This window comes from Heptranchias perlo, chromosome 2 (genome assembly GCF_035084215.1).
Source record: "Heptranchias perlo isolate sHepPer1 chromosome 2, sHepPer1.hap1, whole genome shotgun sequence".
Taxonomy (NCBI): Eukaryota; Metazoa; Chordata; class Chondrichthyes; order Hexanchiformes; family Hexanchidae; genus Heptranchias; species Heptranchias perlo.
The window spans coordinates 48232896-48248152 of record NC_090326.1 but is presented as its reverse complement, the minus strand read 5'-3'; the positions used below and the strand labels follow the sequence as shown (position 1 = coordinate 48248152).

General features: G+C 44.6%; 1 protein-coding gene across 2 annotated transcripts in view; it reads left to right on the top strand.

Annotated features, from left to right (window-relative positions):
- Nucleotides 1-15257, top strand: part of LOC137338928 (tumor necrosis factor receptor superfamily member 11A-like) — an 80873-nt gene that overhangs the window by 34147 nt on the left and 31469 nt on the right. For both annotated transcript variants that reach the window (XM_068001855.1, XM_068001856.1), the window contains 3 exons: nt 4834-4959; nt 5731-5874; nt 8517-8610. In XM_068001855.1, coding sequence (XP_067857956.1) covers nt 4834-4959; nt 5731-5874; nt 8517-8610 — 364 coding nt within the window. The remainder of the gene's footprint in view (nt 1-4833; nt 4960-5730; nt 5875-8516; nt 8611-15257) is intronic.

The following is a 15257-nucleotide window of genomic DNA, read 5'->3' as shown; positions in this document are numbered from 1 at the left end:
GCTGGCAACCTTGCTTCACTCCTCCTTTGAGAGAGGTAGGTTCAGTGTCTATGTTAACACGGATCTTGGAGCTGGAATACACATCCCAGATAATATCCAAGATTTGTATTGCCACAGAAGCCAGCTTCTTCATGAGGGCCACATGAGGTACTAGGTAAAAAGCTTGATGAAAATTAATGAAAGCAATTTATGGGAGGAGGGGGGGTTCCCTGATCCTTACGATGTTCTGCGATCTTGTATAAAACTACAACCTGTCCTATAAATTTCTCACGAGAGTGAAATCCTGCCTATAGAGTGCCTAAAAGAGTTTGACAGTTTACGTGGTACTGTTACGCCTAGACACTTGAAGCCCATTCTGATCAAAGCGGTGAGACTGATGTATTTTTGTGAACATGTCTTGGCTGAGGGTGAAGAATATGCCCTCTCTTTTCGGGTATTTGGCTCCAAATTTCCTCGCATTTTGCGGGGCAGTCTGGGCATAATGGCGGCAGGGGATTTATGGTAGGAGCACAAATTTGGGTGGAACCCATTTCCACTGCATTTCTGCTCCATCTTCGAGCCACCAACATTTCCAATTTAGAGGGGGCGCCTCATCCACCTGCTCCTTCAGTAGCACAGATATTTAAATTGGATGGAAATGACGGGATAACATTGTACACTGACACTCAGCCAAGACATGTTCACAAAAATACATCAGTCTCACCGCTTTGATCAGAACGGGCTTCAAGTATCTAGGCATAACAGTACCATGTAAACAGTCAAACTCATTTAGGCACTCTATCAGCGGGATTACACTCTCATGAGAAATTTAGATGCCACTTCCCATCATTTCCGCCCCCATTGCCCTCTGTAACACAACCAGATAAATGGAGCATTGTGACTTGCCATGACCAGCTCATCCTGGTGGAACTACTTCATCTAAAGGATCCTTACTCCTGGAAAACTTTGGCCCATATCTCAGGTTTGCCTGATTATTTTTGATTGTACTTGTTTCCTTGTAGAGCTACTGAGGTGTATTTTAAACTGGCAGTGTGAGGGTCGGTCCGGTCACCTGCAGAATTATTACCTCCAACCACAGCAGAAGATACTATTAGGCAGCATGGCTTTCCCTATGGGGCTTCCTCCATAATGCTTTGTTGATGGAAGAGGAAGAGACCCAAAGGGAGCAGAGTGTAGCAGCGTCGTAGAAAAATGAGTCAACCCCCACCACCCCCCCCACCCTGCTCGTCCACCCGGCCCATATGGGTCTATAGGCCCAGGAGATCTTATTAGTGTATGAATGAGGAGCTGTGCCTTCGCAGACATGGATTCAAGAAGGAGGCCCTGGATGATGTACCAGCTGCTACACACAGACCTACAGTCCAGATCAAGTGTCCGAACAGCTCTGCCAGCTGGCGGTCAGATGAGGATAGCTGTCAACTTTTATGCCTCTAGCTCATTCCAAGCTGCAATGGGGGACTTCTGTAACATCAACTGTCTGGTTCTGCATTCGCCAGGTCATCAATGCCATCTTTAGGAGTGCTGCGGAATTCATCGATTGTGAGATGACTCCAAGGCAGCAGGGTGAAGGGGCCGTTCAGTTCTATCATGATGCTGGTATCCCCAAAGTTCAGGTGTAATAGATGACACCTATGTTGCACTGAGGGCCCCTACAGTGAACCCATTGAATTTCCTAGATAGAAATGGATTCCATTCTCTCACTGTTCAAATTGTTGGTGACAAGCAACAATGAGTTCTTCATGTCAATGCCAAATCTACAGGGAGTTGTCATGATACTTTTGATTTAAGTCAGCCCAGTCTCCCAGCACGATTCAAGAAAGAAAGTTAGGATGGATTCTGGATGACAAGGCATATCTCTTCTTTTCATAACTCATGACTCCAATTTGAGTGCCATTCTCATGAGCTCAACCACAGTACAACGAAGCACAATCATCAACTACAATAGTCATTGGGAGGACTACTGAGGTTCTGACAAGGTTTTGGTGCATGATAGATTAGGAGGGGCACTGCAATATGCTCCCAAATGGGTCTTCTGCATTATTGTTGCTTGTGGTGCGCTGCACAACTTCACTATTCAGAAAGAAATGGAAATGGAATCCCTGGAGTTGGAAAGCTAAGGAATCTAAACCCTGCATTATGAGAATCCTGAATTCATGGAGGCTTCAGTCCTAGCTGTCAGGGAAATTTATAAACAGATTATTAGTAGTATATTCTCCTCGGATTAAAGCACTCCTCTGAATAAAGTTCCATCACTCCGTTACCCCGGCCGTCATGCCTACTCCAATCTGCCTTTGTATCTCACTGAACAAACCTGCCACTTCACCCCAACCAGACCCCGCGAGATCTAATGAGCTAATTCAACAACAAAACCAATTTAAACAACAACATCTGTTTGATTAAACTTTCAGAGTTTCACTTCAATATAGGGCTCTTATCACCCATGCTTCCTCTGGGTGCCTAGAAGTGCTTTCCTTTTACCTATTCTGGTACTTGCTGTAATTGCAACCTCAGGCCAGTATTGCAAGAGGTGGTTGCAACAAGAGAATCTTGGGACTAAGGTTGGAACAAGAGGTCGGACTGAGGTGGCCCTCGTCTTATGACAGCTGAGCCCAGGGAAGGATCTACTGTGGTCTTCATCTCTTGTGCAAATGTGGGCAGCCAGGTGCTGCTCCCTATGTGCTCTTTAAGTAAGCCTCTGAGGGGGCTAGGCCAGATGACTGGCACCTTTTACTATTCTGAGAGACAGATACAACATATTCACTGGCTCCAGTCATGCTACTGGTACTGGGCCAAGGTTCAGGGTGTCAGTTGTTCAGTGGAAGGGTTCCACTAGATTCTGAAACTCCCGAGAGAGTACCTCCTTTAACCCGACCCCGAATGTCTGAAGGCCTGAATGCAGGGCTCCCTCAAGTCTATCCCCATGGGCTACAAGGGCCGCAGTATATACTTTTGAGAAGGAGGCACCAAACTTGTTCTGAACTACTTCTTGAGATGTGGAGGAATGGTCACACTGTGGTGAAGCTGCCACATGCTCCATTGATGTCTGCAACATTGTCCCAGATTTTCCTGCAACGGTGAGATTGGCTGCATACACCGTAAATTTAACCATCTAGGGCGCCGATTCACTGTCGATAACTTCCTCCATGTTTTCCTGAATATCTAATTAGAATACGCTGCAGTGAGCACGGTGGCGAAACAGAAGCGGTGCGGCCATTTTATTCCAGCAATTGGACAATAAACAAAGTGGCAATGTAAAGACTTAAACCAACTTTTATGCAAAGCTAAGGTATGGCATGCCTTGAAAGCGTTACTCCCACCAAGTCAATCTCTTCTTGGTGGAATCGGTCGGCCTGCTTCCATGCTGACCACGTCGTTAAAGTGTTATGAATTTGAGTACGGAGATTCCACGGGTTTTTTGAGCTTATCTTCAAGTCACGTGTGAGCTAATACAATGGTTTACTATAACTATGCAAGTACTTTTTAAGGAAAAAGATCTGTAAGCAATAAACTACGCCGCTGCCAGGCCACCAGCGCCATTATTTTTAAATCTAAGTGATTTATGGCTCATGGAAAACTGGTGATAATCCAGTAAAATCGCGGTCGCCATTGTTTTTAATGGGGAGCACAGCTAGGGAAATTACCTTGCAGCTGTTTTTGGTGGGCAGTAATGTCTCAGGAAAATATGGAGTGCCATAAGTGATGGCGTAAATCGCTCAATCCATAATTTACTCTTTCTTTCATGGTGTTCAGGGGTTCTGACGATAGATTTAATGGTGCAAGTTCCCAGGAAAATTTGGGCCATTGTTTTGGCATTCCTTATGTCACCGCGTGTAAAGGCAGTGGACTCCACACTGACCCCTGCACTTTCATCTCAGAGAATTAGGTCTTTGAACCCCTCGGTTCATCCACACCATTCAGCATTTTTCCATTGAGTATACACTTTTATTCCTTATCTTTCTTCCCAAAATACGTTACCTCATGCTTGTTCACAATGGCATTCATCCAAAGTGCTACTCTACCAGGCCAATCTTTCCTCGGTTTGCCAAACCCTTTACTTTTGTGAGCTCAATAAATTTCAAGATTGTGCTCTATGTGCCCAAGTCCAAATCATCTGTATACACTGAGAATAAAAGTGGACCCAGAACTAACCCCTGGGGTGCACCACTTCTAACCCTTCTCCAGACTGAGTCACACCACTTTACCCTTGCCCTTTGTTTCCTGTCCATGCTGCTATATTTCCTCCACTACCATATCAAATTCAAAAGATATAAAAAAAATTGATGGCAATGCGTTGCAGGTACATTAACAAAGACGTCCTGCAGCTGACTGCAATGGAAATTTTAATGATGAAACCCAAATTTTTAAATGAACAACAGGAACAAAGACGGTAACTGATGGTGAGGTTGTTTATTTTGTGTGCACACATTACATTAATGGCCGTAACAGGAGCCTATCAGCGCACAGAAGTCATTAAAGTAATGTGCGTTGCGCATAAGGTGAGAATTGAATTTTGTTTGGATGAGTGGCCACATTTACTGGGGGAAATAATCAGGTTCGATGAGTTAAAGTCTTGGTTTTTGTTTGTGATTGTATGACCTGTTTGTGGGTATTTGGTATTGAGTGAAGGTGTGTTGCTTTTTTCCTTCAACACAAACAAAACCCCAATCATTGGGCACACTATAACTATGTGTACTAATACACATAACACACATTTCTATGCATATCTTAGAAATGCCCTTATCTGTCTTTCCCTTTTCATTACTACGAGCGTCCTTTGAAGTATATCAACGTCAGAAGAATTGTGCTGATGTTAACATGTGTATTCTGTTTTAGGCTTCTATCTCTCTGCTCCCTGTACTGAGGACAAATCTGTCGACTGCAAACCTTGTGGGGAAGGCGAGTACCTGGAGCACAGTAATTCTCAGACAGAATGTTTGAAACAGATCGAGTGTGATGAAAGTTAGTATCTACTCGTAGATTGGTTCAACACTAAGATTGATACTTACAAAATAAAGTAGTTAACAATTAACAGGTTTGAAAATAATCACGGCAGCTCCACAGTTACTCTTTAAAGGTGGTTTAGCAAAGGACACAGAACTGGGGAAATATGGACCGTGTGTGTGTGTGTGTGTGTGTGTGTGGATGTGTGTGTGTGTGTGTGTGTGTGTGAATACAAGTTGGGGTCGGGTTTTACTTTCTTACGATTTTTACCTTCCCACCTGCCCCCAACCCACCCGTTCATGAGGTTAACATTTACCCCTAAAGATGAGATATATCCATTGAAGCTACCCAGCTGAGAATTTGTGACATTTATTACATATGGTTGAAAAATTTGAACATCCTTCATAGTTAGGAATTGAGCCTGTGATAAAACAGTGTGAAGTGAGAATTACCAGCAAACTAAACTGATTTACAAAGTGTGCATGTTAACTATAGTTCCCAAATAAACAAATAAAAAAAAAGTTTTAGCCAAGGTGTTTAGATTGTAGACCTTCATTTGTTTATCTTTATAATAATCTCTAACTTGTATCAAAAATTATTATATTGCTTTTCATCTAACCCAAATTTACACAATATTCTAAATGAGTCATAACCCAACAAACACATGTTAATTTGTATTTCTTTGGTCCCATGTTTGAGCTGGGATGTTATCACACGCTGGCATGCATGTGCATAAGTTGGTGGTCACTAGTTATCATTGAGACTGAGAGTATTTTCTTTCCTTTACAGTGAAAAGATTTGAAGTACTCCGTAAAGGAAACACAGTGACTGCTACACAATGTATATGTAGAGCCGATTACCACTGTTCACAGGATTGCGAATACTGTCTCAGGGACAGTCCGTGCTTCCCAGGTTTTGAAGTCAAAGAAAAAGGTGAGGAAGTGTTATGGGGACATTGTAGGCTTGAAACAAAAATAAACTCCATGGAGCCCTCTTAAAGCTGCATTTTTATATAAGTCAAAGAAGAAAGTGATTTATTGAGGGAATTGGGCAGCGCTTTTTGAGATCAGGGTTCCAGTCTTAGCATCTCAAATCACTAACCATATGACAAGTTGGTAATCCTAGCCAAATTGTCAGACGTAGTACCAAGTGGATGAGAGGTGCTGAGCTGACAGGAGGGTAGGAAAATCAACAGGAAGTCCAGTATGAATTCGCCACTCAATACTGGCTGGCCATGGAGTGGTTTAAGGAGATCCTGTGAAGATGCAGCAGGAATGCAGCACCAGAAGAACCAACAAGAGACCGTAAAAGGATAAAAGCGCTCTGAAGATTGGAGGCAATATCCCACTAAAAGCCTGAGATCGGGGCCATGAGCAGGTAAGTCCTGAGGTCAGAATGAAGGAAAAGAAGGCCGCAACAAGGCCCTCCCCTCATTGGTACCTTACGGCCATTACCACTCTTTCCTCGAACCTACCACCACCTCCCCCGTGGTGGCCCCGATGCGGAACCAATCATCCTATAAAACCAGGTAACCTTTGTTCCCACTTTCCTCTCCCCATGAATTGACTGTAACACAAGCAGCTGGTAGGGAAATCCAATGGGAACCCAGGTCCTGCCTCCCTACTGCCATTTACATGCAGTAGGCAGGAAAAGAGAGGCCAGTGGCAGTGCTGGCAGGGACAGAGGGAGAAAAACACAGGTTGGGCAGCAAGGAAGCAGCTCTGTATGCACCAAGTTCACTATCCTGGCGAATAGGAGAATCCTGGCCCCATTGTTATATTATGTGCTCAGTATGTGAATCTGCATGTGGCAGTATCTTCTTTATACTATTGGCTCTTATGCATGTGTCAGATGATACATGTATCAGATGGTGCAGGCATTTCACACACAAGTAAGAACAAGGGACTGAAGGAACACTGTGTGATATAGGGCTGATGCAGTAAATTTGACAAGTAGCGTGGTTAGAAATCTGATGTCCTATTGTATTATGCTGCCAATCGCAGGCTGGGTTTACTTGAAGCAGGGACTCATTGATGGATACCTAATTTGCAATGTTTATAATAGTAATCAGTAGTCAGTTCTAGGCAGATTTTAGATCCAGCTTGACCTCCAACTGGCAGTTTAGACATGGTATAATTAATAACTACTATACTGTGGAATGTTTTTTCAGTGCATTAAAGAGATTTTATGGCAGTCCAATCAATTATTTTCTCTAAAATGTGATGGCTAAAAGTCTTTAATCACCACGAATTGAAAATTAGAAAAGTAATAGACACAGGTTTTATTGCAGCTACTGCTGTCAGATCATTAGTATTAAAGACAATTGCCCCTTCTGCCATGACTTAATTGCACTATGTGCTTGGCATGGAGACATGTGTAGACTAAGAAGGTCATAAGTTTGCTCTCTAGCATACATCGCAATGTCTCATTTAATTGATACATCACAATTTTCCAGATCAATTTCAATCCTGTCCAGCGGCCCCAATTTCAAAATAACATTCCTGAATTTTAAATTATTCATGAGATTATTTCATCCTTAAAGAAGCTGTGAATAAAAGAAGTCGAATAGGTACTTAATTTGTTTTTTGTTATCGGAGAGATTAACAATTTACTGTGTTTTGATGCAGAAATTAAGCACATTCCAGACTGATACCACATATATGGATTTGTGGAAACCATAACAATGTATTAAACTCATTAGGAGCACATCAATTTACTCATTGCAGTATGTCAATGAGTAAAATGGTCGTGGCATGGTGAATAGTGCTTGGTATCTGCTATGGCATAAATTTCATATTAAAAATGAGTTTGATTTTAAGTAAGACTTGATTTTGCAAGATTCATTTTGACCATGAAATTTTACAGTCTAGTGAACGGAAATAGTTTTCTCTAACTTGATCTTAAGTGGATTTTATCTTCTCAGAGTTGATGAATCAGTTCCTCTGTCCTGCTGATAAACTAGAAATTGCTCTTGTCAAAAATAGAAGATGACCACTTAATACATTTCATATGACATTCCTCTACCCACTATCTTAATGGAGCCACCAACTCTTTAAAGTAAGAGAGTTAAAGTCAGCGAAAATCGTGGACAGAAAAGCTGTCACACACAATGTGCGAAGCATTCAGCAGCTATTATCGCCAAGTGTAATTACAAGCCTGATGAAACTAAAACCAGGGGTTAGATCTTGACTTTGTGCAACAGTGTAAAACGGGTGATAGCGAGTTGGCAGCCCGTTTTACATCTCTTCTGATTTTTATTTCATTTGAAGTCATTGGAAATAAAAATCGGGAGAGATGTAAAACGGGCTGCCAAATCGCTATCACACGTTCACACATTTTACACTATCACACAACTTCAAGATCTACCCACAGGTATCGTAACCTGGCAGTAGCTAGCTTTGTTCAGTTTTTTCTCCTTTGCTGTATTTTTTGAATATTTAATCAGTAATTAGGTGACATTTTGAAACTGTCAGCCTTATTCCTCAAAATATTCTCATTTAACAGTCCTCAGTCACTGATGTTTTTTTATTTTGCTATTGTTCCATTTTTTAATCAAATATTATTATGTTTTATAGCAAACAGGAAATCTGATACTAAGTGTGGACCATGCCCTCCAATGTACTTTTCAAATGAGACCTCATTTACAGTGAAGTGTAAGCAGAGAACCAAGTAAGTTTACCACTCATTATGTAAATTACAAAGTGGTATGGTGTGGTAATCTAAAGAGTTGAATAATAGTTCTTTATTTTATTATTCTTTAATATCTGTTGAGAAATACTTTTGTAAAAGCATCTCTTATTTCATAGCACCTTCATCACAACATTGTACCAAAATTAACATGTCTTCACCGTGCTTTCACATTATGAGAAGTATCTTTTCAAATAATTTGATATCAATTCATGTGCCTTCATCTTTACTTTTGGTACAAACATAATTAGTGAGGAACAGTGTGATATTTGGTTTATCCCACCTGTGAGTAATGCGCTGTCATGATTCAAATGAGTTTTGTCGGTTTTTAGTGCAGATAGACTGCAGGGAGTGGAAATTCATTTCGGGCCTGAAATAGACAGAGCTGGAGGCCAAAGGCTTACCCAAAATTGGGTCTTTGGCCTCATCTGCATATAGCCCGCAAGCTGCGGACACCAATCCAGCGTCCAGAGGCAGCTGGCCAGTTCCGCAAGGACAAAGTTGGGCCGGCTGCCTCCCTGGCAGTAGCCCTCAGGTAGGTCCTGGAAGGGGGGGGATTGGGAGAGAGGGAGGAGGGTGATCGAGAGGGAGGAGGGTGATCGGGAGGGAGGAGGGTGATCGGGAGGGAAGGAGGGGAGCGATCGGTGAGAACGGGCCAAGTGGGGGCCAGCAAAGGTCTTCATGACTGCTGTGGTGTCGGGAGGTGCAGGACTGCTCCTGCACCTCTGGCTCCAAAGTCAGCTAAGGATTTTTTTTTAAAGTACCTTTTTGGTGATGCCAGCGGTCCCTTTAAAGACCGCTGGTTAGGTTGCACGAAGACCACGTTATCCAGAACGCAGTGAGCCCGGCGCTGGCTGCATTCAAGGCAACCCAATTTCAGGAAGGGGGCCTCCAACAGGCATTAGGGGCCTGGGAGCCTATAGTGGAGCCATTACCAATACTGCAGGTGGTGCACTTCCAGCATGGAATGTGCGCATGCGCATCAGCCACCATATTGGATGCTTAGGCATATGTTTTCACAGCATCAATGAATTTCTGGACCCACATGTCATATTAGAACTAAATTTCAACGTAAAGAAGAACCTGGAATAGTCCCACTTGCCAGTTAATAATAGCACTAATGTGCTGGTCCTTCTTGCCAGTTAATAAAAGCAGTTGCGCCTATTACCCAGACTCTAATATCCTCCTTATTAAAGAGAAAGCATGGGAGCAAGGGACCTTATATGAAAATTAAGGGTGAAATTTATTAACAATTGCAAAGAGGCACTATGATTCTTGAGTCAAAAATTGAATCTCATTGCAATAATACTTTAAACAAGTTATTACATAATTCCCTAAGAGTAAAAGAAAAGCCTTTCAGACAAGTTAACAAATGGAGTGCTTGTATTTTATAGACTACAAATAATGCTCATGGCTGATCTAAGTATAATGCAATCAATAAAATCCTTGAATTGTGTGAGTCCTACATATTAGGGTTTTAAATTGGATCATTGAGCAGAGACCACAATATGTTCAAAATATGAAATATCCCATGTGGTTTTGGACATGGAGAGGTATGAAAAAGTGGAATCATTAGCATCCTACATCCTGTTATTATACAAAACGTCACAATTCAATTACAAAGGTAGAACTTCTGATCTGTATTGTCAGCCAATTGAGACTGAGATCAATTTGGGGTATATGGAGGCTTGTCCTTGTTCTTTACTCAGCACCTGCCAATGTCAGTCTGAAAGACACTATGTCAGCACCAATCATTCCTGCTACTGTTATATTACTCTAAAGCATAAGGGACTATTCTACTATCGGTATTGATCTGAGATGTGTCACATAAGAACATAAGAAATAGGAGCAGGAGTAGGCCATTTCACCCCTCGAGTCTGCTGTCCCTTTCAGTCAGATCATGACTGATCTTCAACCTCAACTCCACTTTCCAGCCCGATCCCCATATCCCTTGATTCCCCTAGAGTCCAAAAATCTATCCATCTCAGCCTTGAATATACTCAACGACTCAGCATCCACAGCCCTCTGAGGTGGAGAATTTCAAAGATTCACAACCCTCTGAGTGAAGAAATTCCTCCTCATCGCAATCTTAAATAGCCGACCCCTTATCGTGTGATTATGCCCCCTAGTTCTAGACTCTCCAGCCAGGGGAAACAAACTCTCAGCATCTACCCTGTCAAGCCCCCTCAAAATCTTATGTGTTTCAATGAAATCACCTCTCATTCTTCTAAACTCCAGAGAGTATAGGCCCATTCTACTCAACCTCTCCTCATAGGACAACACTCTCATCCCAGGAATTAATCTAGTGAACCTCCGCTGCACTGCCTCTAAGGCAAGTATATCCTTCTTTAGATAAGGAGAGCAAAACTGTATGCAGTACTTCAGGTGAGGTCTCACCAAAGCCCTGTACAACTGTAGTAAGACTTCCTTACTCTTGTACTCCAACCCCCTTGCAAGAAGACCAACATGCCATTTGCCTTCCTAATTGCCTGCTGTACCTGCATACTAACTTCTTGTGTTTCTTGTACCAGGACACCCAAGTCTCTCTAGACACCAACATTCTCACCGTTTAAAAAATATTCTGTTTTTCTATTCTTCCTACCAAAGTAAATAACCTCACATTTCCCCACATTATACTCCATCTGCCACTTCTTGCCCACTCATTTGACCTGTCTAAAAGCCTTTGCAGATCCTTTGGGCAATAAGACGGCGGGATGGCAGCAGCGGGGGGGGGGGGGGGGGGGGTCACTGGGCGCGCAGCAAACCCGAATAATAAAAGCTTACCGCTCCCCACCCGATCGCAACTTAATTGGTGGCCATTAATCTTGTTTCCGGGTTTGCCGTCTGAAAGCTGCGCAGTGGGCAGACTGCGCACCCGCATGACAGGCTGTCAGCTGCAGCATCTAGATTTAAAGGGCCATTGCTCCAATGGATTTTGCTGGAGCAAATAGCCAGAAGACCCAGTGGAGCAGCACAGGCGCAAGGCTGCTCCAAGATTCAGCAATGCCTCACTTGAGGTCTTGGTGGCCGGGGTGAGGAGGAGGAGGGAACTATTTTACTCGGTCAACAGGAGGAAGTGCCCTGCCTCTGCCACAAAGAAGGCCTGGCTCGAGGGGACAGAGGAGGTCACGAGCAGGAGCAACATCTCTCGCACCTGGATCCAGTGCAGGAAGCGCTTCAATGATCTAACTAGGTCAGCAAAAGTGAGTACACTTACTGATTCTCCTGCATTCCGTGGTGCACATCAATTCCCCCCCCAACATCTCATTCGGCACTGACAAGACTACTCCAATACATCACTCCTCACACCCACTTAAGGCTCATCCTCAACTTGCCTGCACTTCCTGAGCACTTCCTCACCTCCCCATTTGTGACCCCACCACTACCACTCACCCCAATCCTGATCTAATGTGATGGCTCTGCCTGATACTCACCCTCTGATGCACCTCTTTCATGGTCAGCCTCACCCAAACCAATGCATTCGTCGGCTGACCACTTCACCATCACTCACTCACACGTCTGTATTTTCTCCCCTTCTAAGAGGAGAGAGTGCAAAATGCACGCGAGAGGGCGAGGACTGGAGGGGGGGCCACAACAAATAGTGGTCCTCACAGAGGTGGAGGAGGAAGCCCTGGAGATCAGCCACACCCTCGAGTGCCTGTCCATTTGGGATGCTGGCACCCCACAAACGTCTGGTGACACAGCTTTAACATTCATCACACACAACATGAATTGATGTTAACAATGATTGGCATGTTGAACCCCTCAGTATGCTCATCGCAACATGACATATCTGTGATGATGCTTAATATTGCCTTCTGTTCTCTTACAGGCCGTTCAGATGGGAGAGGGCAAGTCCTCAGAGGAGCTCCTGGCCTCTGAGGGTGCACCGTCATACCTTAGTGAGCCATCCACCAGCGCAGATACTCACATCTTGGTGGGTCCTAGTAGTCAATTATTGGGTTGGCACCTGGTGAGTTACCACACACAAGTGAGCACGAGCAGACACTGGTGGCAGGGGCAGCTGTGGAGAGTCTGCATCGGTGGGAGCACTCCTCTCCAGGCTCTGCTCAGCTGGACGCAGATACTGAACCCTGGGGGCCATCCTTTAAAAAGAGAATGATTGAGGGACAGCAGCACATTTGCGAGGTGCTGGAACAGGTGCCACGCGCACTCTCCATAATAGTGCAGAGGATGGAGGAGTCCAACTCCTGCATGAGTGGAATGGTGGCACAGGCACGTGATTGGCGACACTTGATGCCACCCAGTGAGTGACTTTACAGTGGGTGTATGTGTAGTTGCAGGACTGTTCTGTGCAGAGGGCGGGGGGCTGGTGTTGGCGCTGCTCTTTCCAGGTGATGTGAGGACTGGACTATTCACACTTTGTGATCTCATGAGAAGCATTCACATATGAGTGACTCCCTGGCCTCATGAGCAGCCAGGTGAGCCACTGCTCTGGCCATGGGTTCGTCCTCCTCCTCCTCTTCCTCCTCCTGCTGCTGCTCCTGTTCTGCTCAATGTTCATTGCAGATGTGGATGCTGGATGAGGGCATGGGGCCTCATCAACCAGTACTCCTCTCTGTTGCGCCATGTGTCCCACTCTGTCTGGTGCATATTGAAGCACTCCCCCAGAATGATCAAGGCACCAAAATCTTATCTTCAGCAGTCCTATCGCATGTTCAATTATAGACCTGGTGGCGATGTGGCGGTGGCGGTCATTGTATCAACGGGGTTCCCCAGAGGTGTCATCAGCCATGTGTGCGGGGGGTATCCCTTGTCCCCAAGGAACCAGCCCTTAAGGCTGTTTGGTGCGTGGAAGAGGGGCGGGATGATGGACTCCCGGAGAATGAAGGAATCGTGGCAGATGCCAGGGAATCTGGCGCACACGTGAAGAAATCTTTTGCGGTGGTCACAAACAAGCTGAGCGTTAATGGAGTGATACCCTTTCTGTTGATGAACAGTCCTGGCTCGTGTGGAGGTGCTCTGATTGCTATATGGGTGCAATCGATTGCACCGTGAACCCGTGGGAAGCCAGCCACAGAGTGGAATCCCACTGCCCTCTCCGTCTGGCTGAGGTCGTCCATGGGGAAGTTGACGTATTGTGAGGCCCTGCGAAACAAGCTGTCGGTGACCTGCCTTATGCACTTGTGTGCAGACGACTGAGAGACCCTGGCGTTGTCCCCAGTCGCACCCTGGAATGATCCGGAGGCAAAGAAATTGAGTGCAGTGGTGACTTCAACAGCGACCGAAATATGAGATGCCGCATGTCCCAATCAGGAGCAACTCAGCATGAAGGAGGCTGCAGATGTCTGCGACCACCTGGCAACTCACTCTCAGCCTCCATGCGCACTGCTCCTCGGAGAGGTCCACGAAGCTGAGCCTCAGTCTGACGAGAGTAATGCCTCCTGTGATGTTCATCCCTCTGTTGTTCCCCTCTGTGCTCTTGTGCAGGTGCCTGTGGTGCAGCACTGTGTTGTGGAGCTCCAAGTGGTGGAAGTGCATGCCGTGCCTGGTGAGGATGGTGATGTTCCTCGTCCTCGGATATACTGGTGAATGCAACCATCACGGCCCCCCCCATCCTGATGGAGTCAGTTTGAGGGGGTCCGAAAAGTTGGTAAATATGTGTAAACAGAACAATTCTGAGTGGAAACCAAGAATTTTCGGTCTAAACACAAAGATCTCCCAGCCAAAAGTTTGTCTGAGAGAACTGAGTGCCCTGCTGCAATAACTGACCTTTTATCCCCATCTGTCAAACAGGGATTTAAATGGCCAAATGGCTGCCGGCTGAAACGAAACTACTTCCCAATGCCGTGTTTTGCAGTGCACGGGAAACATGTCGAGGCAGCATTGAAATCGTTTGCCTTCATTCCAAATTACATTTATTCATTTTTTAACGATTTTAACTAGGTGAATTGCAGGTTTACATATCATCCCGCTGGCTGTAATTGCGTTCTTCGGCGTCCTGGAGCCGGGATTTCTGTCCGCTCCTTGAAGAGCCGATTTTCTTTGCCCCCAACGCACCCAGACTTTTCTTTTAAAATCGAGCCCTTTGTGTCCTTCTCACAGCTTACTTTCCCACCCAGCTTTGTATCGTCAGCAAACTTGATTACATTGCACTCGGTTCCTGCATCCAAGTCATTAATATAGATTGTAAATAGCTGAGACCCAAACACCAATCCTTGTGGCACCTCACTAGTTACAGCCTGCCAACCTGAGAATGACCCGTTTATCCCTACTCTCTGTTTTCTGTCCATTAACCATTCCTCTATCTATGCTAATATGTTACCCAAACCCCATGAGCCCTTATCTTGTATACCAACCTTTTATGTGGCACCTTATCAAATGCCTTTTGAAAATCCAAATATACTACATCCACTGGTTCCCCTTTATCTACCCTGCTAGTTACATCCTCAAAAAACTGTAATAAATTTGTCAAACATGATTTCCCTTTCATTAAACCATGTTGACTCAGCCTAATCATATTATGATGTTCTAAGTGCCCTGTTACCACTTCCTTAATAATGGATTCCAGCATTTTCCTGACGACTGATGTCAGGCTAACTGGCCTGTAGTTCACTGTTTTCTCTTTCCCTCCTTTCTTGAATAATGTGGTTACATTTGCTACCTTC